The sequence below is a fragment of the Bufo gargarizans genome, chromosome 5 (genome assembly GCF_014858855.1).
Source record: "Bufo gargarizans isolate SCDJY-AF-19 chromosome 5, ASM1485885v1, whole genome shotgun sequence".
NCBI classification, from domain to species: domain Eukaryota; kingdom Metazoa; phylum Chordata; class Amphibia; order Anura; family Bufonidae; genus Bufo; species Bufo gargarizans.
Genome location: NC_058084.1, coordinates 342216212 through 342238806, shown reverse-complemented (window position 1 = coordinate 342238806; position 22595 = coordinate 342216212). Strand labels below are relative to the sequence as shown.

Genomic DNA, 22595 nt, shown 5'->3' with positions numbered 1-22595 from the left:
TACAGTACCTTCATTCTACAGGTCAGTATGATTAAAATGATACCCCACTTGTATAGTTTTTCTTGCATTACAATTCTTTAAAAAAAAAAAAACTTTTAGTAGTTATGTGCCCAAAGCTGTATTTTTGTGGGGCAATCTTTATTGAGACCATTATGAAGTGTGTGACTTTTTGATCACTTTTTATTCAATTTTTTTGAGGCGGTGTAGTGACAAAAATGGCGAATTGGCCATTTTGAATTTTCTTTCCATTATACCATTCATCGTATAGGATAAATATTGTAATATTTTAACCCCTTCACACCCAGTGCCGTACATGTACGGTTCCGGGGCGGGTGTTTAAAGATGCGGGCTGCAGCCTCCATAGCCACGGATGGCCGTCTGCTTCTTTTAGCAGACACCCGTGGCTTATGTCCGCAACCAGAAATAAAGCCAATCGCGGACATTTAATCCCTCAGATGCAGTGGTCAATCCTGACCGAGGCATCTGAGCGTGCTGAAACCGAAAGTGCACACCTTTTTTGTGGTGCTCCATCTCCCCCGTGTGTCAATCGGAGGAGAGGGAGAGTGCATGCAGCAGCCCCTGTATGAATGACAGGAGGCTGCTGCATAGTATTTCCTATGGAACCTTTGCCTGTAATAGGGCTCCATAGAAAAGCAGTAAAATCATCATAGATTCCAATGCAAGTGCACTGAAGTCTATGATAATAGCAATCAGATGATTGCATGTTATAGTTCCCTATGGGAACTATAAAAAAAAAGTGTAAAAAAAAAAAAAAAAAAGTTTAAATAAATAAAGAATAAAAAAAATTCAAATCACCCCCCTTTTCCTAAAATAAAAATACTAAAAAAAAGAAAAAAATACACATCATGGGTGTTGCGATATGCGAAAACACCCATACTATAGAAATATATTCTCCATACATCAAACAGCAAAATGGCAAAAGACATCCAAATGGCCGATTCGTAGTTTGTGGTTGCTTCATTTTCTACAAAAAAATTAAATAAAAAGTGATCAAAAAATCCTACACACCCCAGGATGGTATCAATGAAAAGTTCAGATCGCCCTGCAAAAAATGAGCCCCCATACAGCTCCGTACACATAATAAAAAAAAATTATAGGGGTCGAAATATGGCGACAAAAAAAAAAAAAAAAAAAATTACCCACTTTTTAATTTTTTTATCACTATCAAAATGCAAGAAAAACTATACATATAAGGTATCGCCAGATTCGGATTGACCTGTAAAATAAAAGTAACTGATCAGTTTTATCGCATATTGAACATCGTAAATAAAAAAAACTAAACATAATTCTGTGGTGGAATTGCTATTTTTTTTGCAATTTCACCCCATTTGGAATTTTTTTCCCGCTCCCCACAATATCATATGCAATATTAAATGAGGGAGTTGGAAATTAGAACTTTTTCTGCAAAAAACAAGCCCTGATATGGCTATGTGAACAGGCAAATAAAAAAGTTATCGCTCTGGGAATGCAAAACGAAAATGCAAAAAAAATAAAAATTAAAAAACTACCTCCGGGCCTTAAAGGGTTAATAGTATGTACGTTTTCAGATGTGGTGATGTCTATAATGTTTTTTTGATTATTTATTTTTATTTTGGGGATAGGGGGGTCATCTTTTTTATATTTTTTAAAAAATTTTTCTTCCTTGTTTAACCTCTTGGGGACACGTGACTTACCGGTACGTCATGATGTCCCGGTACTTAAGGACACAGGTACACAGGTACGAGGCGGGCGGTTATCAGAACAAGGTGCCTGCTCAAATCATTGAGCAGGCACCCTGGGACAATGGGCAATGGGCGGGGTCCTGTGACCCCCCCCCCCCCCATGTCGGCAATCACAGCAAACCGCAGGTAAATTCAGACCTGCGGTTTGCTGCGTTTCGGGGTTATTTCGGTCTCTGGGGACCCGATAACCTGGAACAGGATGGTGATCGGTGGTGTGATAATACACCACCAATCACCAGCCTGCGATCCTGAGAGCTGATGGTGACATCACCTCTCAGGATCGGCTCTGATTGGCTGGCGGGCGGGAGGTTCAAATTATTGCAGCGCTTCTCTCCTCCTCCTTTCTGTGTCCGGGAGTGAGGAGAGAGGAGCCTGCATTCGGATCTTCAGAGCCAGCACCCCCAGCAGACTCTCCGCAGTGCTATCTGGCACTAAAGGTATTTAGGGAAAGGTTAGGGACAGGTTAGGCAGGGATATTCAGGGAAAGTTTAGTGGGAAAAAAAGAGTTTTTTAACTGTAGCGTCACCCAAATCGAGTGTCTGGGGTCCACAGCACAGCTGTGTGACCCTAGACTCCCCCAGGGGGACTGCAGCTTGCCCCCTGCACCCCCACACAAATTTTTGGGGCGCAAGCAGTTTTTTTTTTCTGCGTACACTGACTCTGGACGGCACTTTTAGCGTCCGTCCACTGTTAGCACATCACATACCCCACAGCTGATCAGCTTCGAACAGCTGATCAGCGAGTTAGAATTTTTGTATTCTTTTTGACATTTTTTGTCCTTTTTTTTTTCTGTTAATTTTAGGGCAAAGTCCGCAAACACCAGTGCCTCCACACACACACACTAAATAAAGATTTCCACGCACGCGCACACACTCCCCTATGGCCCGCCGGATGTTCTCGGCCGAGAAGGCATACGCCCAGTTTGCCTCCGACTTCAAGAGCTCCAGTTAGGACGAGGATGACACCACTTTCCTTTTGTCATCGGCGTCCTCCTCATCATCTAGCGATGATGATTAGCCCCCAAGGTGGAGCAAGGGGACCGCCATGCTAGGGACCCTGTGGCCCACACTAATACGAGAAGCTCTGAGGCTTGTACTAATTTTCTGGCCCAACAGTAAAGTCCACCGGAGCCCCCTACCGGTAAACTTGCATGGTGTACCCCAGAACATTTTGAGCATGCAATTCCTGATTTTGTTGGCCAAGCAGGAATCCAGATTACCACAGTGGGCTTAACTGAATATGACTATTTTAGTCTTTTTTTTTCAGTGACCACTTTGTGAATCTGATGGTGGAACAAATGAACGTGTTCGCCCAACAGTTCATTGCTTAACACCCGGGCTCCTTTTTCTCTAGGGCGGGTGGCTGGACTCCGGTCAGTGCAGCCGAGATGAGGACATTTTGGGGCCTCGTGCTGCACATGGACCTAGTCAAAAAACCCAGTGTCAGGCATTACTGGAGTGGGGACGTCCTTTACCAGACCCCACTTTACAGTACGGCCATGACACGTACCCGGTTTGAGGCCATCCGTAAATGCCTGCATTATGCAGCATGTCCCCCCCCCCCCCCCAAGGTGATCCTACCTGTACAAAATCAGGCCGGTCATCGATCACTTTGGGGCCAAATTTTTGGAGGCCTATGTACCTGGAAGGGAGGTCGCGGTTGATGAGTCTCTCATTGCTTTCAAGGGGAGACTCATTTTCCACCAGTATGTTCCCTCTAAGCGGGCGAGGTATAGCGTGAAGCTGTACAAACTTTGTAAGAGTACCTCAGGGTACACTTACAAATTTCATGTGTATGAGGGGCGAGATTCCCGTATTGAACCCCCAGAATGTCCCTCAACTCTGGGTGTTAGCGGGAAACTTGTGTGGGACCTTACGCACCCACTGCTAGATAAGGGTTACCACCTGTATGTGGATAACTTTTATACTAGTATCCCCTTGTTCCAGTCCCTCGCCGCCAGATCCATGTCCGCTTGTAGGACCGTGCGAAAAAATCAATGCGGCCTCCCTACCCACCCCCTCCAGGTACCTATCCCGAGGGGTGAGACCTGTGCCCTTACCAGTGAAAACCTGTTGCTGGTCATATATAAGGACAAGAGGGATGTCCTTGTACGGTCCACAATTCACAGTAACAGCATCACCCCTGTCCCTATGCGAGGTACCGCGGCAACGGTCCTCAAGCCTGATTGTATCGTCGACTACAATCGGTATATGGGAGGAGTTGATCTCTCTGATCAAGTCCTCAAGCCATTTAATGCCATGTGCAAAACCCGGGCATAGTATAAAAAAAAGTTGCGGTCTACTTGGTACAGGTTGCCTTGTACAACTCTTTTGTGCTGTCCCGGAGTGCTGGCAACACAGGGAAATTCCTTCAGTTCTATGAGGCAGTCCTCAAGGCCCTGATCTTTTGTGACTGGGAAAGAGCAGGCCGGAGCACCTCAGGAACTGGAGGCGCCCGGATCGTCCCTGGCCAACACTTTCCAGGTGTGGTCCCCCATACTGGAAAGAAGGGACAGACCCAAAAAAGAGTGTCACAGGAGGGGGATACGGAAGTGTGAAACGTGCCCCGATCATCCGGGCCTCTGCATTATTGGTTGCTTTAGAGAGTACCACACTTACATGGAGTACTAAATTTATAACCCCCTTCCCCAATTTTAATTCCATTTAGCCACTGACAATCAGAAAAAAAAAATGGTTCTCAGGCTAAAATAAATAAAAAAAGTTGACACATTAGGTATCACCGCGTCCGTAAGAATCTGCTCGATAAAAATACCCCATGACCTAACCCCTCAGATGAACACGGTCAAAAAAATAAAATAAAAACTTTGCCAAAACAGCTATTTTTGGCAAATTTTCCATTGTAAACCATTTTTTCCAGTAGCAAAGCAAGGGTTAACAGTGAAACAAAACTTAATATTTATTAACCTGATTCTTCAGTTTACAGAAACACCACATATGTGGTCGTAAACTGCTGTATGACCAAACGGCAGGGCGCAGAAGGAAAGGAAGGCCGTATGGTTTCAGGAAGGCAGATTTTGATGCCTTTTTTGGGGGTCACTTTTATGAATTTTCTACTCTACAGGTGCATCAGGATGGCTTCAAATGGGAGATGGTGTAAATAAACCAGTCCAGCAAAATCTGCCTTCCAAAAACCACACGTCACACCTTTCCCTCTACGTCCTACCGTGTGCCCGTACAGTAGTTTACGGCCACATATGGGGTGTTTTTGCAAACTACAGAATCGTGGAAATAAATATTGAGTTTTGTTTGGCTGTTAACCCTTGCTTTGTTACTGCCCAAAATGGATTCAAATTGAAAATTAGTAAAAAAAAATTGAATTTCTTTAATTTCATCTCCTTTGCCAATAACTCTAGTGGAACACCTAAAGGGTGAACAACGTTTGTAAAATCAGTTTTGAATACCTTGAGGGGTGTAGTTTCTTAGATGGGGTCACTTTTATGGAGTTTCTACTCTAGAGGTGCATCAGGGGGGCTTCAAATGGGACATGGTCTAAATAAACCAGTCCAGCAAAATCTGCCTTCCAAAAACCACACGGCACACCTTTCCCTCTACGCCCTACCGTGTGCCCGTACAGTAGTTTATGGCCACATATGGGGTGTTTCTGCAAACTACAGAATCGGTGCAATAAATATTGAGTTTTGTTTGGCTGTTTACCCTTGCTTTGTTACTGGATAAAAATTGATTAAAATGGAAAATTAACCAAAAAAAAAAAAAATCGAAATTCTGAAATGTTATCTCCATTTTCCATTAACTCCTGTGGAACACCTAAAGGGTTAACAATGTTTGTAAAATAAGTTTTGAATACCTTGAGGGGTGTAGTTTCTAGAATGGTGTCATTTTTTGGTGGTTTCTATTATGTAAGCCCCACAAAGTGACTTCAGACCTGAACTGGTCCTTAAAAAGTGGTTTTTTTTTTTTTAAATTTCTGAAAAATTTCAAGATCTGCTTCTAAACTTCTAAGCCTTGTAACGTCCCCAAAAAATTAAATGTCATTCCCAAAATGATCCAAACATGAATTAGACATATGGGGAATGCAAAATAATAACTATTTGGGAGGTATTACTATCTATTATAAAAGTAGAGAAATTGAAATTTGGAAATTTGCTAATTTTTCAAAATGTTTTGTAAATTTTGTATTTTTTCATAAATACAAATGAACTTTTTGGACTCCATTTTACCAGTGTCATGAAGTACAATATGTGACGAAAAAAACTATCTCAGAATGGCCTGGATAAGTAAAAGCGTTTTAAAGTTATTCACACATAATGTTTTGCAAAAAATGGCCTGGTCCTTAAGGTGAAAATGAGCCCGGTCCCTAAAGGGTTACAACTAGTAATTATTGGATTGCCAACTGTGTTCTGTAATGGGTATATATCTATATTTGAATATTCTGGTGATGGATATCAGAGCCTGCTTGAAGCTCCGAGCCATCACCGGGACATAGGCACAGCTTTCTAAATCTCAGCCTGGAAATGCTGTTACACATGGTCAGTGGGGGTGATTTATCAAAACAGGTGAAAAGGAAAAGTGTTCTGAAAAATGAAAGCTGTAATCTGTTGCTACGGGCAACTAGGACCGTTTTCCTTTGCACCAGTTTTGATAAATCTCCCCCAGTGTGTCTGTCTTTTCCCTCCAAAACTTTACATACTGTAGTGAGGTGATATGTACAGTATAGGTGTCCATTCACACGTCCGCAATTGCAGGACGTAATTGCGGATCTATAAGTAAAATACTGGGCACTCTTCAAATATATGTACTGAGGAAGGGGTGACAAAGGACCCCGAAACGCGTTTGGTGCAAAGAATCCCCCTATGGACATCGCTTTTGCCAACTAAAAGGATTTCTTATACCCCAAGCCATTTCTGTCTAAACCAGAGACCTGAGGCGCTTTGATACAGATGTACTAAAGGGGCGCATGACGCTCATCTGAACTTACAATTCAGCGCTGCAAAGGGAACCGGCAAATACAGCAAGCGCCGGAGCTCATATATACTGAGCGGAGCTTGAAAGACAGGAGGGGAAAGGATTTAATTAAACACCGATCTGAAATACAATCCCTAAAGGCATCGGTATAACAGCGGAACCTTGCACTGCAATCTAAGGCTACTTTCACACTAGCGTTCGGGTCTCCGCTTGTGAGTTCCGTTTAAAGGCTCTCACAAGCAGCCCCGAACGGATCCGTCCAGCCCTAATGCATTCTGAGTGGATACGGATCCGCTCAGAATGCATCAGTATGGCTCCGTTTGTCCTCCGCTCCGCTCAGCAGACGGACACCTGAACGCTGCTTGCAGCGTTCGGGTGTCCGCCTGGCTGTGCGGAGGCAAACGGATCCGTCTAGACTTACAATGGAAGTCAATGGGGACGGATCCGTTTGAATTTGACACACTGTGGCTCAATTTTCAAACGGATCCGTCCCCCATTGACTTTCAATGTAAAGTCAAAACGGATCCGTTTGCATTACCATGGTAATGCAAACGGATCCGTTCTGAACGGATCTAAGCGTTTGCATTATAGGTGCGGATCCGTCTGTGCAGATACCAGACGGATCCGCTCCAAACGCAAGTGTGAAAGTAGCCTTAGGCTACTTTCACACTAGCGTTCGATCGGATCCGTTCTGAACGGATCCGATCATAATAATGCAGACGGAGGCTCCCTTCAGAACGGATCCGTCTGCATTATTTTTAGCATATAACAGCTAAGTGTGAAAATAGCCTCGTACGGATCCGTCCAGACTTTCAATGTAAAGTCAATGGGGGACGGATCCGCCTGAAGATTGAGCCATATTGTGGCATCTTCAAACGGATCCATCCCCATTGACTTACATTGTAAGTCTGGACGGATCCGCACGGATCCGCACGCATCCGCACGGCCAGGCGGACACCCGAACGCTGCAAGCAGCGTTCAGCTGTCCGCCTGTCCGTGCGGAGGCGAGCGGAGCGGAGGCTGAACGCCGCCAGACTGATGCAGTCTGAGCGGATCCGCTCCATTCAGACTGCATCAGGGCAGGACGGCTGCGTTCGGGTCCGCTCGTGAGCCCCTTCAAACGGAGCTCACGAGTGGACCGACGAACGCTAGTGTGAAAGTAGCCTTACAGTGAGTAACAGTGGGACGCCGCATGAGTTAATCACTGTAATTCACCAGCTGTACTATCGTCTTTTTGCTTGGAGGATACATCTACTGTGGGTTCCATATACCTGCAATATAGACTGCATTCCAACTAAAGCTGAACGGACATCCACATTAAGTCTTTCCCACTTACATAGTTTGGAGGCTATTATATATTAAGGCTCTTTATTTTTCACAACCTACCCAGATTTTATACAGTTTTTTACACAGTTTTTTATATATGTAATAATAAGTGTGTTTTATGAATTGTCTGCCCATGCTATGTCATTTAATAAATTGTGAGGTACATATATTTGAAGAGTGCCCAGTATTTTACTTATATATTCTTATTCTTTTAAAAGGAAGGGTGATTCCTTTTTTACTGAGAGCACCTTCTTCATTGTTTGCGCCAATCCTGTGCGTCACTTCTTGTAAGCTTTGTAATTGCGGATCTATTCATTTCTATGAGGCAGCACATCTGGTCCCCATTTCCGTTCCCGAACAAAATAGAACGTGTCCTATTCTTGTCCGCAAAATGCAGAACGCACATTGCCGGTGTCCGTGTTTTGCGGATCCACGGATCCGTGGATCCGCAAAAAAACTGTACGAACGTGTGAATGGAGACATAAGTGCTGGGATGTGTGTATATCCCATCCAGATACCTCAGCTGGATGAGATAACTGAAATCAAGAAAGATGCAGTGGTTTCAGCAAAGTGTAGTTTACTGAGACAGTTTTGTCTACATGTTATTCTGGGCTGGATTTCATGTGGACTGGTGGATAGGTTTGGTAGTGGGATCTGCCAGTCCACATCCTACCACTACATGTATGGTCTTTTGCCGGAGGTAATCGCAAGTGAGGCCTGCTGCTGTAATCAAGGAGGGCTAAAACAACCCTCTGTGTATGACTTGGAGGAAGAAAGGCTGAGGAAGCCTGATCTCTTCCCTGTCTGGACTTGTTAGAACTCCCACGGTCTTAGATAAACGGTACACTCCAGAAATCAATATGAATAGCAGCAAAATGGAGTGCGAAAAAACACCAATATATAGATAATAAAAATGTATAAAGTTTATTAATTACAATTTAAAAGGTAATTCACAGTGCATACTTGTGAATGCGCGGGGACAAAACACAGTAGCACACCACCTTGTTGATATCCCCTGTAGCTATGATAATAAGCAGCAATACAATAACGACCTCGACAGATGAAAATAACAAATCCCTAGCTGGGTAAAAAGGGTCATACACATAAAGTGCAAATGCAATGACAGATATGCCATAAAAGTGACCAGTGCATGAGGAGCATAGCAAAAGAACCAAACAGGTGTGTTAGCTATATAATTCCTATGACAGAAATGGCGACATACCAATGGAGCAGGGGAAAAGAAAACCAGGTGGTGGCGCGCCTCGACGCGCGTTTCGTGTGTGATCGCTTCCTCAGAAGGAACTTGTGTCTGATGAGCAGACCTGTCAAGGCTTGGAGTCTGAAACCCTGTGTACAAGCTGTGCTTAGAGGTGAGTCAGAGAAAACTACTGTGTATTAGGAAGTACCTAGACGGGCAGGTGTTTATTTGATGCTTATGTTTGTGCGGGTGCTGAAGTGCCACAATAAAGCACCAGTTTGGACATTAAATCCTGTTGTCTGTGATTGTGACCCCCTGAGAGTGAGCGATCCCTTACAGTAGGTAGAAAGTCAAAAAGTCTCTTAGCATTAGGCTACTTTGACACTGGCGTTTCTGGGTCCGCTTGTGAGATCTGTTTCAGGTCTCTCACAAGTCGCCAAAAACGGATCAGTTTAGCCCCAATGCATTCTGAATGGATAAATATCCGTAGAATGCATCAGTTTGCCTCCGTTCAGCCTCCATTCCGCTCTGGAGGTGGACACCAAAACGCTTCTTGCAGTGTTTTGATGTCCGTCTGACGAAACTGAGCCAAACGGATCCGTCCTGACTTACAATGTAAGTCAATAGGGACGGATCCGCTTTCACTGACACAATATGTTGCAATTGAAAACGGATCCGCCTCCCATTGACTTTCAGCGTAAGTCAAAACGGATCCGTTTGCATTATCATGAACAAAAAAATATATATATATTTTTTTTTTTTGTTCATAGTAATGCAAACGGATCCGTTCTGAATGGATACAAGCGTTTGCATTATAGGTGCGGATCCGCCTGTGCAGATACCAGATGGATCCGCACCTAACGCAGGTGTGAAAGTAGCCTAAGCTGGTTGTGAATTAACCCTTTCCACAGTGCAGATATAGTGCAATAACAGTGCAACAGTGAACAGAATATATTACAATAAACATATAAAAGGCAGTTCAACAATATAAAATAGAGTATAAATGCGCACAACAATCACAGTGCAAGTTAACCATTTAAAGTACAATAAACTAGTGAGTTGATGGCTTTGCATAGTAAAAATAGGAGCAAATGTACACAAACGTCCATAGTCCAAAGTACCCTGGCTCCAGAATATACTAACTTACTTTTATTAATTATGGAGGGGGGAAGGGGAAAAAACAGCAATACTGCCAATTAGTTTTTGCTATATACGTTTTGCCATGTTAATTTTTTTTTGCATAAACAGCATTATAATTTTATTTTTTGTCAGTATGCAACATCCCAGAGTGGGGTTAATAAACGTTTTTACCCCACTACAATCTGCTAGGGCATCAACGCGGTCATTTAATGTGCTTTCCCTCATGTCATTAACCACTGTGTAGATGAAACCATTGTAAATGTGATGTTCTCTTTGTAATGTTTCAGGTCTACCAGCGGGTGGCGGCGTCGTTGGTAGGAATAGTTATGTTATGGCCATTCAGAATGGAACATTCCAGTTCTGTTCTGTTCCCCCCTGCTTAAGGGAAGTGGATTTTCCCACGCCCTGCAGCAAGGGAGGGAAAACCCGGTTAGATCCGCTGTGTTCGAGCTCTCCCTGCAAGGGGAAGGCTGTGCAAGTAGGAGCTCCCAGAAAAAGGGATCCCACACCAGGATCTCGTCTCGGTTGAGACCAAAGATCACCCTTCCCAGTCTGAGCCTTACAGCCTTAGCTGGTGACAAGCAAGCAGCCACCTCCAGGACGAACTATTCCCTGCGAGCATAAGGCCTCATGCACACGACCGTTGTTGTGTCCCGTGTCCGTTGTTCCAGTTTCCGTGATTTTCTGCGGACCGATTGACTTTCAATGGGTTCGTGGAATACTCGGCTAATGCACCGTTTGTCATCCGCGTCCGTGATCCGTGTTTGCAGTCCATGAAAAAAATATGACCTGTCCTATTTTTTTCGCGGACAACAGTTCGCGGACCCATTTAAGTCAATGGGTCCATGAAAAAACACGGAGGCACACAAGATTGTCATCCGCGTCAGTTTTTTTCCTATCATTTGGATGGCAAACTTGACTTAGATTTTTTTTAACTTTCCTTCATGTCTGGAGATCCTCCAAAAATAAAGGAAGACACACGGAAACAAAAACGGACACGGATCACGGAACAACGGAACCCCTTTTTGCGGACTGGAAAAAAATACTGTTGTGTGCATGAGGCCTTACTGTGAGTACCATACAGAGACCAGGAGAAGCCAAATTCCTCCTCAGCTAGTCAGTCCCCAACACAGCAGAAGATAGACAGAGCAGAAGATATAGATTCCTGCCATATTCTCCAGGCACATGATAGAAGCAGAAGAGATATTGATCCCTGCCATACATTGCCAATACCTGCTGGGACCCAAGACATTGCTGTATCTCATGTGGATTGATGCTGCCTCCAGTGTCACAGTCGTTACCTTTGGCTGTGACCTTCTGTCCATGCTCTCGCTGCAGCTCCGTTCCTGTGTGGTTCTTTATGGGTTAACTCCCCTGTGTGCCTATTAGGAGTTAATCCTCTGTCTGCTCCATGGGTGTGGCCTCTCTGCTGCACCCATGGAACCTGTATATAAGGCCTCATGCACATGACCGTTGTGTGCATCCGTGTCCGTTGTTCCGTTTTCCGTGATTTTCTGCGGACCCATTGACTTTCAATGGGGCCGTTGAAAACTCAGAAAATGCACCGTTGTTCATCCGCGTCCGTGATCCGTGTTTCCTGCCGTCCAAAAAATATGATCTGTCCTATTTTTTTGCCGGACAACGGTTCACGGACCTGTTCAAGTCAATGGGTCCGTGAAAAAACACGGATGCACACAAGATTGTGATCCGTGTCCGTAGGCTACTTTCATACAGACGGATCCGAAGATCCGTCTGCATAAAAGATTTTTCAGAGCTGAGTTTTCACTTTGTGAAAACTCAGATCCGACAGTATAGTCTAACACAGAGGCATTCCCATGGTGATGGGGATGCTTCAAGTTAAAATATGCCATCGGATTGGAGAAAACTCAGATCCGATGGTATAATAGGGACTCCTGACTTTACATTGAAAGTCAATGGGGGACGGATCCATTTGCAATTGCACCATATTGTGTCAACGTCAAACGGATCCGTCCCCATTGACTTGCAAGTCAGGACGGATCCGTTTGGCTCCGCACGGCCAGGCAGACACCAAAACGACTTTTTCCTTCATGTCCGTAGATCCTCCAAAAATCAAGGAAGACCCACGGAAGAAAAAACGGACACGGATCACGGAACTACAGAAGCCCTTGCTGCACCTTTCTTTGCAGCAGAGTGCCATGGGCAAGGCCATGCAGTTTACTACTGGTGGAGCAAGTCCTTCTCTGCTCATTGTCACTCCTGTTTCCTTGCTATGAACTCCTGCTTGTGTTTTTAGTTGCCTGCTTGTATTTGCCTGTTTATGTTTGCCTATGTACCGTCGGTACCTGTTGTCCGTTTGCTCCTGTTGTCACTGTCTAGTTCACTCTCCAGAGTGGACCCTGGCAACTCCCTGCGGCAAAGCCTAACCCTACCATCTGGGGCCCTAGTAAATACCAGGAGTTGCTTAGTCATGCCCCTCTGGAGTATTACTAGACAGTGCGGACGGTACATAGAGCTCTCAATTTCCCTGTGTTTTCCTCCTTTGATTCTGTTTGTGCAATAAACTCTTGTGAGTCTGTACCTGAGTTCCGTTTGTTTTTTGCTTGATGACGCGGGGGTCTCTCCTGGGACCTCCAACTCGTGACATCCAGTAAAGACAAGTTGAATTATATTTCAAGTCTGGATCTCATTCATTACTACCAAGTTCCTCATTTACTCCTACTAGCAACACACTCATTTATTGCAAGTGAGCCAGGATCCAGGAGTCCAGCCGTACCCAGGTAGAATATATAAAGATAATCCACGGCACTCCAAAAATTCAAAAAATGTCAATATATGACTAGTCGCGCCAAAATCATAATATAAACATATATTCGTAGGCCATAGTGTGTCCCGACGTTTCGGTCCTCAAGACCTTTCTCAAGGGATCATGGCTAGGCTGTAATCGGCGTGATGCAGGCGCTGTTTAACTGAAGTACCCAGGTAGAAGACACCGTTGATACTATACCTACTACTACACAGAGACATTACAACACTCTGGCATTCCTCACCTGGTACGTGAGTTGCAACACCTTAATGGGCCCTGAGACTGTACCCTGCGCACGGTGGAATTGGCGTCACGAACAAAAACTCTTAACTATCATTTACACCTGACCCAGTCAGTGCATATTATTGTGCCAGTGTGCATTAGTCCAATCCGGCTTACTGCAAGTACAATTACAGATATACCAAATACTGTATTTTTTTTATCAGCAATCAGACTCTCCTGCACCGGACACCGTTGCTCCTCACCTCCAGCGCGCTCTGTCTTCTTCATGCCGTGGCTGTGCTGTGACCCAACGAGCACAGCGTGAGGTCACAGAGCGTCCTCACACCGTGTGTAACCTCAGCATAGCCGACAGCTGAGGACCAGGAAGCGGTGAGTACAAAGCCTTCACTGCTTCCCAGTCCTCCTGCAACAATGAGCGCTTCCATAATGGAAGTGCTCATTAGTATTCACCCCATAAGACGCAGGGACAAAAAATACGGCACATATATTTTTTTATATTACATCTTTTGCACAATAAAAACCCTTTATTTTTTAAAATGTTTTTAAATCGCTGTTTCCCCAAACCCATAACTTTTTTTATAATCTTTTTTTATACAAAACCATGTGCAGGATGACTTTATTGCCACCATTTTGAGGTACATAACACTTTGCTTATTATTCCATTTTTGTGTGGCAAATAAGCAAAAAACAGCAATTCTGGCTTTTTTTTAATGGCTCTCACTGTGCAGCATAAATTTCATGATAATTGTGTAGTGCAGCAATACCAAATATATGGAGGTGATTTTATTTTTGCAATTTTTCCATTGAAAAGAAATTGGAAAACGTGCAACTTGTTTTTTTTTTTGTTTTTTTTTTTTACTAGTTCCACAAGGGGACTTTAATGATTGCATCTAATGGGTTAGATGAGTACAAATAAATAAACACCAGACTGTTGGGGATGGGCTAAGGTGCTTCTTTACCTGTTGGGACAGCCCCTGACCTCTTGTTAACGAGACACATCGATTCGCTAGAATCAATTTGCCTTTCCTTAATATGGACCATAAGCATCTCTCCCACATTGCACTGGCTAACAGGTCATGAGTGACAGGCAAGACTGGAGTGCTGAACTGCTGAATAGGCAGTAGCCTCATGATAGAATATATATATATATATATATATATATATAGATATATATATATATGTATATGCAGACGTTTTAGTCCAGCAGATTCCTGGCATATTTGTCGGGTTGTGGCTGATTTTCTGTCAGTCCCCATTACAGTTAACTCTTAGAGGACCCTGTGATTTTCCATTTTTTGTGTTTTCGTTTTTTACTCCCCACCTTCCCAGAGCCATAACTTTTTTTCTTTTTCGATTCACATAGCCATATTTTTGGCAGGACAATTTGTACTTTCTAATGGCACCATTTAATATTGTATATGATGTAGTGAGGAGCTGAAAAAAAAAGCCAAATGGGATGGAATTGGAAAAAAAATGCAATTCCGCCACAGTTTTATATATATATACAGTACAGACCAAAATTTTGGACACACCTCCTCATTCAAAGAGTTTTCTTTATTTTCATGACTATGAAAATTGTAGATTCACACTGAAGGCATCAAAACTATGAATTAACACATGTGGAATTATATACATAACAAAAAAGTGTGAAACAACTGAAATTATGTCATATTCTAGGTTCTTCAAAGAAGCCACCTTTTGCTTTGATTACTGCTTTGCACACTCTTGGCATTCTCTTGGTGAGCTTCAAGAGGTAGTCACCTGAAATGGTCTTCCAACAGTCTTGAAGGAGTTCCCAGAGATGCTTAGCACTTGTTGGCCCTTTTGCCTTCACTCTGCGGTCCAGCTCACCCCAAACCATCTCGATTGGGTTCAGGTTCGGTGACTGTGGAGGCCAGGTCATCTGGCGCAGCACCCCATCAATCTCCTTCATGGTCGAATAGCCCTTACACAGCCTGGAGGTGTGTTTGGGGTCATTATCCTGTTGAAAAATAAATGATGGTTCAACTAAACGCAAACCGGATGGAATAGCATGCGGCTGCAAGATGCTGTGGTATCCATGCTGGTTCAGTATGCCTTGAATTTTGAATAAATCCCCAACAGCAAAGCACCCCCCACACCATCACACCTCCTTCTCCATGCTTCACGGTGGGAACCAGGCATGTAGAGTCCATCCGTTCACCTTTTCTGCGTCGCACAAAGACCCGGTGGTTGGAACCAAAGATCTCAAATTTGGACTCATCAGACCAAAGCACAGATTTGGTCAAATGTCCATTCCTTGTGTTCTTTAGCCCAAACAAGTCTCTTCTGCTTGTTGTCTGTCCTTAGCAGTGGTTTCCTAGCAGATATTCTACCATTAAGGCCTGATTCACACAGTCTCCTCTTAACAGTTGTTCTAGAGATGTGTCTGCTGCTAGAACTCTGTGTGGCATTGACCTGGTCTCTAATCTGAGCTGCTGTTAACCTGCGATTTCTGAGGCTGGTGACTCGGATGAACTTATCCTCCGCAGCAGAGGTGACTCTTGGTCTTCCTTTCCTGGGGCGGTCCGCATGTGAGCCAGTTTCTTTGTAGCGCTTGATGGTTTTTGTGACTGCACTTGGGGACACTTTCAAAGTTTTCACAATTTTTCGGACTGACTGACCTTTATTTAGTAAAGTAATGATGGCCACTCGTTTTTCTTTACTTAGCTGCTTTTTTCTTGCCATAATACAAATTCTAACAGTCTATTCAGTAGGACTATCAGCTGTGTCTCCACCTGACTTCTTCACAATGCAACTGATGGTCCCAACCCCATTTATAAGGCAAGAAATCCCACTTATTAAACCTGACAGGGCACACCTGTGAAGTGAAAACCATTTAAAGTGACTGCCACTTGAAGCTCATCAAGAGAATGCCAAGAGTGTGCAAAGCAGTAATCAAAGCAAAAGGTGGCTACTTTGAAGAACCTAGAATATGACATATTTTCAGTTGTTTCACACTTTTTTGTTATGTATATAATTCCACATGTGTTAATTCATAGTTTTGATGCCTTCAAAATAAAGAAAACTCTTTGAATGAGAAGGTGTGTCCAAACTTTTGGTCTGTACTGTATATATTTTTTTTTTTTACGGTTTTCCTTATGCGGTAAAATTGGCCTGTTACAATACCTTCATTCTACAGGTCAGTATGATTACAATGATACCATACTTGTATAGTTTTTCTTGCATTATAATACTGAAAAAAAATAAAAACCTTGAAAAATATGAATTCTGAACCCTATAACTTTTAATAGTTATGTCCACAAAGCTGTATTTTTGTGGGGCAATCTTTATTGAAACCATTATAAAGTGTGTGACTTTTTGATCACTTTTTATTACATTTTTTTGAGGAGGTGTAGTGACAAAAATGGCGAATTGGCCATTTTGAATTTTCTTTCCATTATACCATTCGTCGTATAGGATAAATATTGTCATATTTTATTAATATGGACATTTTCAGATGTGGTGTTGTCTATAATGTTGTTTTTTTATTGTTTATTTTTATTTTGGGGAAAGTGGGGTCATCTTTTTTTATATTTTTTTTAAATTAAACTTTTTTTTTTTACTTTTTTAAGTCACCCTCCTCAGTGACTATAACTAGCAATCATTGGATTGCCAACTGTGTTCTGTGATGGGTATATATATATATATATATATATATATATATATATATATCACAGAATACTCCATTTTCTGTATTCCAATATAGTGCTGCTACCTGCTGGCCTGTATTTGAATATTCTAGTGATGGGTATCAGGGCCTGCTTGAAGCTCCGAGCCAGCACATAGGCACATAACAGCTTCCTTAATCTCATCCAGTGAATGCTGTTACGGGTGCAGAAGTGCTCGGCTCCCGCATCCGCACCAGATGCCATGGTCGCATTTGATCACGTCATCTGAGGGGTTAAATGTATGTGATGGCCTTATGGCTGATCACATACTTTTCCCTGGGCCTGCTGACCGTGGGTGCCATCTTCAAAGTGCAAACCTCTACTGTACATGTACGGTGGAGGTTGTGAAAGGGTTAATGGGGCCAACGGGCCTTCAGACAGCTTCCAGCAGTGTCGGATCTAGACATCTCCAGCATGCTACTGTCTGACAGAACAGCCTGCCGGAGATGCTAAGCGCTACTGTAAAAATAGCCTTACATACTATTCCCACCAGGGTTTCCTTAATTTTTGCAGTTAGAGACGTCTTCTGTCCTGTAAATTTGCATTTTGTTAATGGGAGGGTCGGGGAGTGGAATTTACAGTTTAGACGATGCTATGATATATTTGAAAAGGTTTGATTTTGAGGGGGTTTGTAAAAACACAGTAAAGACAATGATGTTGGTTTGATATATTTGAATTATAACAGAAATGGATTATTATGTTTATTACCTAGCTCATCTTGGCAGAAACTATCCGGAGGGTTGACGTATTTCATGGTGCTAACATCCAGCTTCCAGTTGTGTTTGGTACAGCGAACAGTTCTAAATTTCATCAGAAAAAAAAGTATTAACAAGTTAATAACTACACTATCAGTTTAAAACATTAAATATCTGTTAAGTCAGCAGGTTCGGGTACGGACACAAATACCTTATTACAAAAAAAAAATTTTTCAATGCGTATTGGATCCAGCAAACCCACGTACCGGGCTTCTCCTCACTATGCTAGGCGGAGACTTCTAACTGTTTTGGAGGCAGGCACTATAGTAACAGACTAGGGAAGTCCTACTGACCGCCCATTTGTGCCGGTGATGTTACCGTGCTCACTACTAGGGTGGAAGTCTCTTCCTAACAAAGTGAGGAGAAGCCTGGTATGTCACCGGCAGTAAACAAGTAGATCTTGTACTGCGAGATACAGCACAAGCCAAGGGGGAGCATCGGAGCCACTCATATAGAGCAAAAGAATAGCTGATATCCGGGTTCAGCTCTGAATCTGGACAACCCCTTTAAACACTGAAGAGGAAACAGTGTTCACACGAGCCACGGCCTCTTCAAACAGTTAATCAGCAGGGGTGCCAAGTGTCAGACTCCCACTGATCTGATATTGATGATCTACAGTATTTTGCTGTAATAGCGCAGATTAACTGAAAGGGAGCAATACCTGTGAGGTTATATTCACAAGGAGCAGATTTGTTGCAGAATTTTCTATTTTATTCACCTGAAGACACCTTGCACATGCTGCAGAAACAGTGAAACTCAGTTTGCTATTAAAAAAGTGACTTTAAAAAAAAAAGTGCTATAAAACATGCTTTGCACTGCAAGACACGTTTTTTAATGGCACGTTAAAGGAACATTTTTGACTACCTAGTGACCGGATTTGCAGGACTAGTTCGCAGTCGCAATAAATCCAACATAACATAAAACAAAAACATTGGTCCCTGTAGACATGAGCAAACCAGTTCTTAAAAAATGAGTTTGTTATTAAGGGCTCTTTCACACCTGCGTTATAGTCTTCCGGCATAGAGTTCCGTCGTCGGGGCTCTATGCCGGAAGAATACTGATCAGGATTTTCCTAATGCATTCTGAATGGACAGTCCGTCCTTCAGGATGCATCAGGATGTCTTCCGTTCCGGAACGGAACGTTTTTTGGCCGCAGCAAATAGCGCAGCATGCTGCGCTTTTTGCTCCGGCCAAAAATCCGGAACACTTGCCGCAAGGCCGGATCCGGAATGAATGCCCATTGAAAGGCATTGATCCGGATCCGGCCTTAAGCTAAACGTTGTTTCGGCGCATTGCCGGATGCAACGTTTAGCTTTTTCTCAATGGTTACCATGGCGGCCGGGACGCTAAAGTCCTGGCAGCCATGGTAAAGTGTAGTGGGGAGCGGGGAGCAGCATACTTACCGTCCGTGCGGCTCCCGGGGCACTCCAGAGTGACGTCAGGGCGCCCCAAGCGCATGGATCACGTGATCGCATGTACACGTCATCCATGCGCCTGGGGCGCTCTGACGTCATTCTGGAGCGCCCCGGGAGCCGCACGGATGGTAAGTATGCCGCTCCCCCGCTCCCCACTAGTACTATGGCAACCAGGACTTTAATAGTGTCCTGGGTGCCATAGTAACACTGAAAGCATTTTGAAGACGGATCCGTCTTCAAATGCTTTCAGTACACTTGCGTTTTTCCGGATCCGGCGTGTAATTCCGGCAAGTGGAGTACACGCCGGATCCGGACAACGCAAGTGTGAAAGAGGCCTAACTTTGCAAAATTGCGTCCAGCATCTGAAGATTTTTAGGTTTTAGGATGAATCCTGTAAAACTGGGCCATTTTACTGCACATGTCAGTTGGAAAAAGCACTAGGGAGAAAAAAGATGCTTACATGACCATGAAAGGGTGTGGGGTGGGGGATTGCCCTGATTGGCTCCCAGGCTGACAGATAGTCTGGATTAGCCAATCAGTGCTGCAACAGGCAGGGAAGTGCCCTTATAGAACAAGTAGAACGTCATACTGTGTTGGGCTGTGAATGAGGGTGCATGGGTCTGCAGTACGCCAGTCCTTTAGGGTGAGCGAGTGTGAAGCCACAGGGGTCAGTAGGCAGACCGAGGGTTGCTCTTAATACTCACAGTTTGTAGTATACCCTGGGCAGGCGTACAGTCAGTGATGAAGAGGCTGGCACGTGAATCCTCTGGGGCACTCTCTAGATATAGGGACCAGGCCGGATGACAGATGAGGTGCCCTGGGTGCTGAAGGTTTAGCGTGCCTGTGCCAAGATCCGTTACAGTTTGTGACACCAGTGCCGGTAACGGTGGCACACCGATTGTTAGGAGGAATAGTGGAGGTACACACGATTTCAGTGAACTAGAATTATTCTTTACTGAACAGTTCAAACTATGTACAAACTCCAAACAGTTCCATATAAAGAATATTAGCAACAAGCAGGCTTCACATAGGGGGCAGGTAGAATCCTAGCATGGTGACTCAGAAGGAATTAAAACTCACAGATTAGGCTGTACTTTCTGCAGATCCTGTCTGGCATTCTCGAACACTCGTATGCCTAATAGCTGGCTTTATCCTTGGGTAGGGAAACCTCCTCTGGTATAAATTCTCTTGCTCACAATAAACTTCTGCCTCTCAGCTTTCCACTTGGCTGGATAGGACCAGCACTGCTCTGGACTTAGCAGGGTGCAGGATAACTCAGGAGGATACTCCTCTCCTGGATTAACCTCTGAGCTTCACTTACTTAGGACTTCAGGCAGGCTAGACTGAACTTGATTAGCCTCCTGGACTAGACTGAACTCCCACTTCCTGTCTGGGCCTAACTATATCTACCAGGGGGTTCCCTAGCTCCCTCTACAGCTCAGGAGGAGAAACTACACCTCTAGCAGGCCTGGTACACAAGAAATAACAGGAAAATATATGCAGTTATACAGTACAAAATAAAATAAGCAATCTCCCACAGGAGGTGGGGAACAACATGACCCAATTGACCCTTAGCAGTGCCCACCTTTACGTAGTGGGACACTACAGGTCTATTCAGTGTCTGACAGAAAAACAATCTTAATGACAGTGTACATTTACAGTTAAGCTTCTATTCTGCTGTCAGGGACACTGAAGGGAAAGGCTATAAAGGCCTCATGCACATGACCGTGGTGTGTTTTGCGGTCCGCAAATCGCGGATCCACAAAACACGGATGGCGTCCGTGCACGTTTTGCAATTTGCGGAACCGCACGGACAGCCTTTAATATAAATGCCTATTCTTGTCCGCAAAGTGTAACATCCCGAAGTATGTTACTAAACTCTATTTCCCTGCTACAACATGTCAGGTGTATATTTATTGTCATCTTGTGTAATCAAATATTGTATTTCCCTGTATATGTATTTTCCAGGCCTGTTTGATATATTATGCTGTAATTTCCATGTGCACCAGCAGGTGGCAGCAATGTATTCAGCAGACCTCAGCCAGTTTAGTATTGCTGGACTGGAATAGTTCATTCCAGTCTAGTCTCCCCTGATTGAGCAGAAGTGGGATGTTCCCATGTCCTGTCTCATGAGGAGGAGCAGGAAGTTAAGTTAGTGTACCAGCTATCCCCACTTGGTAGGCTGTTTTAGTAGGAGCTCCCAGAACATAGGGATCCCAAGTCAGGACCCTGTCTCGGTTGAGACCAGAGAGCCTTCCCAGCCTGAGCCATCAGCCTCAGCTGGTTGACAAGAGAAGCAGCCACCTCCAGCCTCCAGGAAGAAGCATTCCCTGTGAGCCGAACTGTGAGTACATATCCAGAGTCTAGGAGAAGCCAAATTCCTCCTCAGCTAGTCAGGCCCATACTAAGCAGAAGACAGACAGAGCAGAAGATAAATACCTGCCAGATTCTCCAGGCACATAGTATAGAAGCAGAAGAGATATTAATCCCTGCCATACATTGCCTATACCTGCTGGCACCCAAGACTATTGCTGTAACTTGTATGGATTTAAAGCTGCCATTCAGTAAAGACAAGTTGAATAATATCTCCAGTCTGGATCTCTTTTACTATTACCAACGTTCCTCAATTACTCCTATTCACAACACTAATTTTATTACAAGTGAGCCAGGATCCAGGAGTCCAGCCGTACCAAGGTAGGAGACGCCATTGACACTACTATACCTACTAAACAGAGACATTATCCCCCTCTAGCATTCCTCACCTGGTACATGAGTTATAACATCTTAAAGGGCCCTGCTACAGTACCTGCAAGCTGCAATTGGCGTCACGAACAAACTATAAACTTATATACACATATCCTGACCCACTGCATCATTGGCCATTGTACTAGTGTCCTGCTCATTGCATAAGCGCGGAGAAGAATCAGACATGTTATATAATTTTTTCGCGGTCCCACGGAACGGAGCAATGGATGCGGACAGTTTACGAAATTTCGTACTATTGCTCTAACTTCGTCTTTTAGAATATTCGTAATATTCTAAAAGATGAAGTTAGAGCAATATTACGAAATTCCGTAATATTGTGAAATTTCGTAATATTGCTCTAACTTCGTCTTTTAGAATATTCGACATATTCTAAAAGACGAAGTTAGAGCAATATTAAGAATATACGTAAAAAGTTGAAATCGCAATTTGATTATTATAACGTGAATTAATCGGATTGCGATTTCAACTTGGACCTGGTTTAGTTGAGAGTCTTGAGACCCAGCAGCAGCATCAAGTTGAAATCGCAATGCGATTAATTTAACTTGAAGTAATCGCATGGCGATTTCAACTTAGTACTGCTATATTCCATATTC

General features: G+C 43.7%; 1 protein-coding gene across 1 annotated transcript in view; it reads right to left on the bottom strand.

Moving 5' to 3' along the window:
• The window catches only part of LOC122939448 (cytidine monophosphate-N-acetylneuraminic acid hydroxylase-like), a 239859-nt gene that overhangs the window by 200365 nt on the left and 16899 nt on the right, over positions 1–22595 (bottom strand). Inside the window, exon 3 of the mRNA XM_044295519.1 lies at positions 17775–17866. Within this exon, the coding sequence (XP_044151454.1) occupies positions 17775–17866 (92 nt within the window). The remainder of the gene's footprint in view (positions 1–17774; positions 17867–22595) is intronic.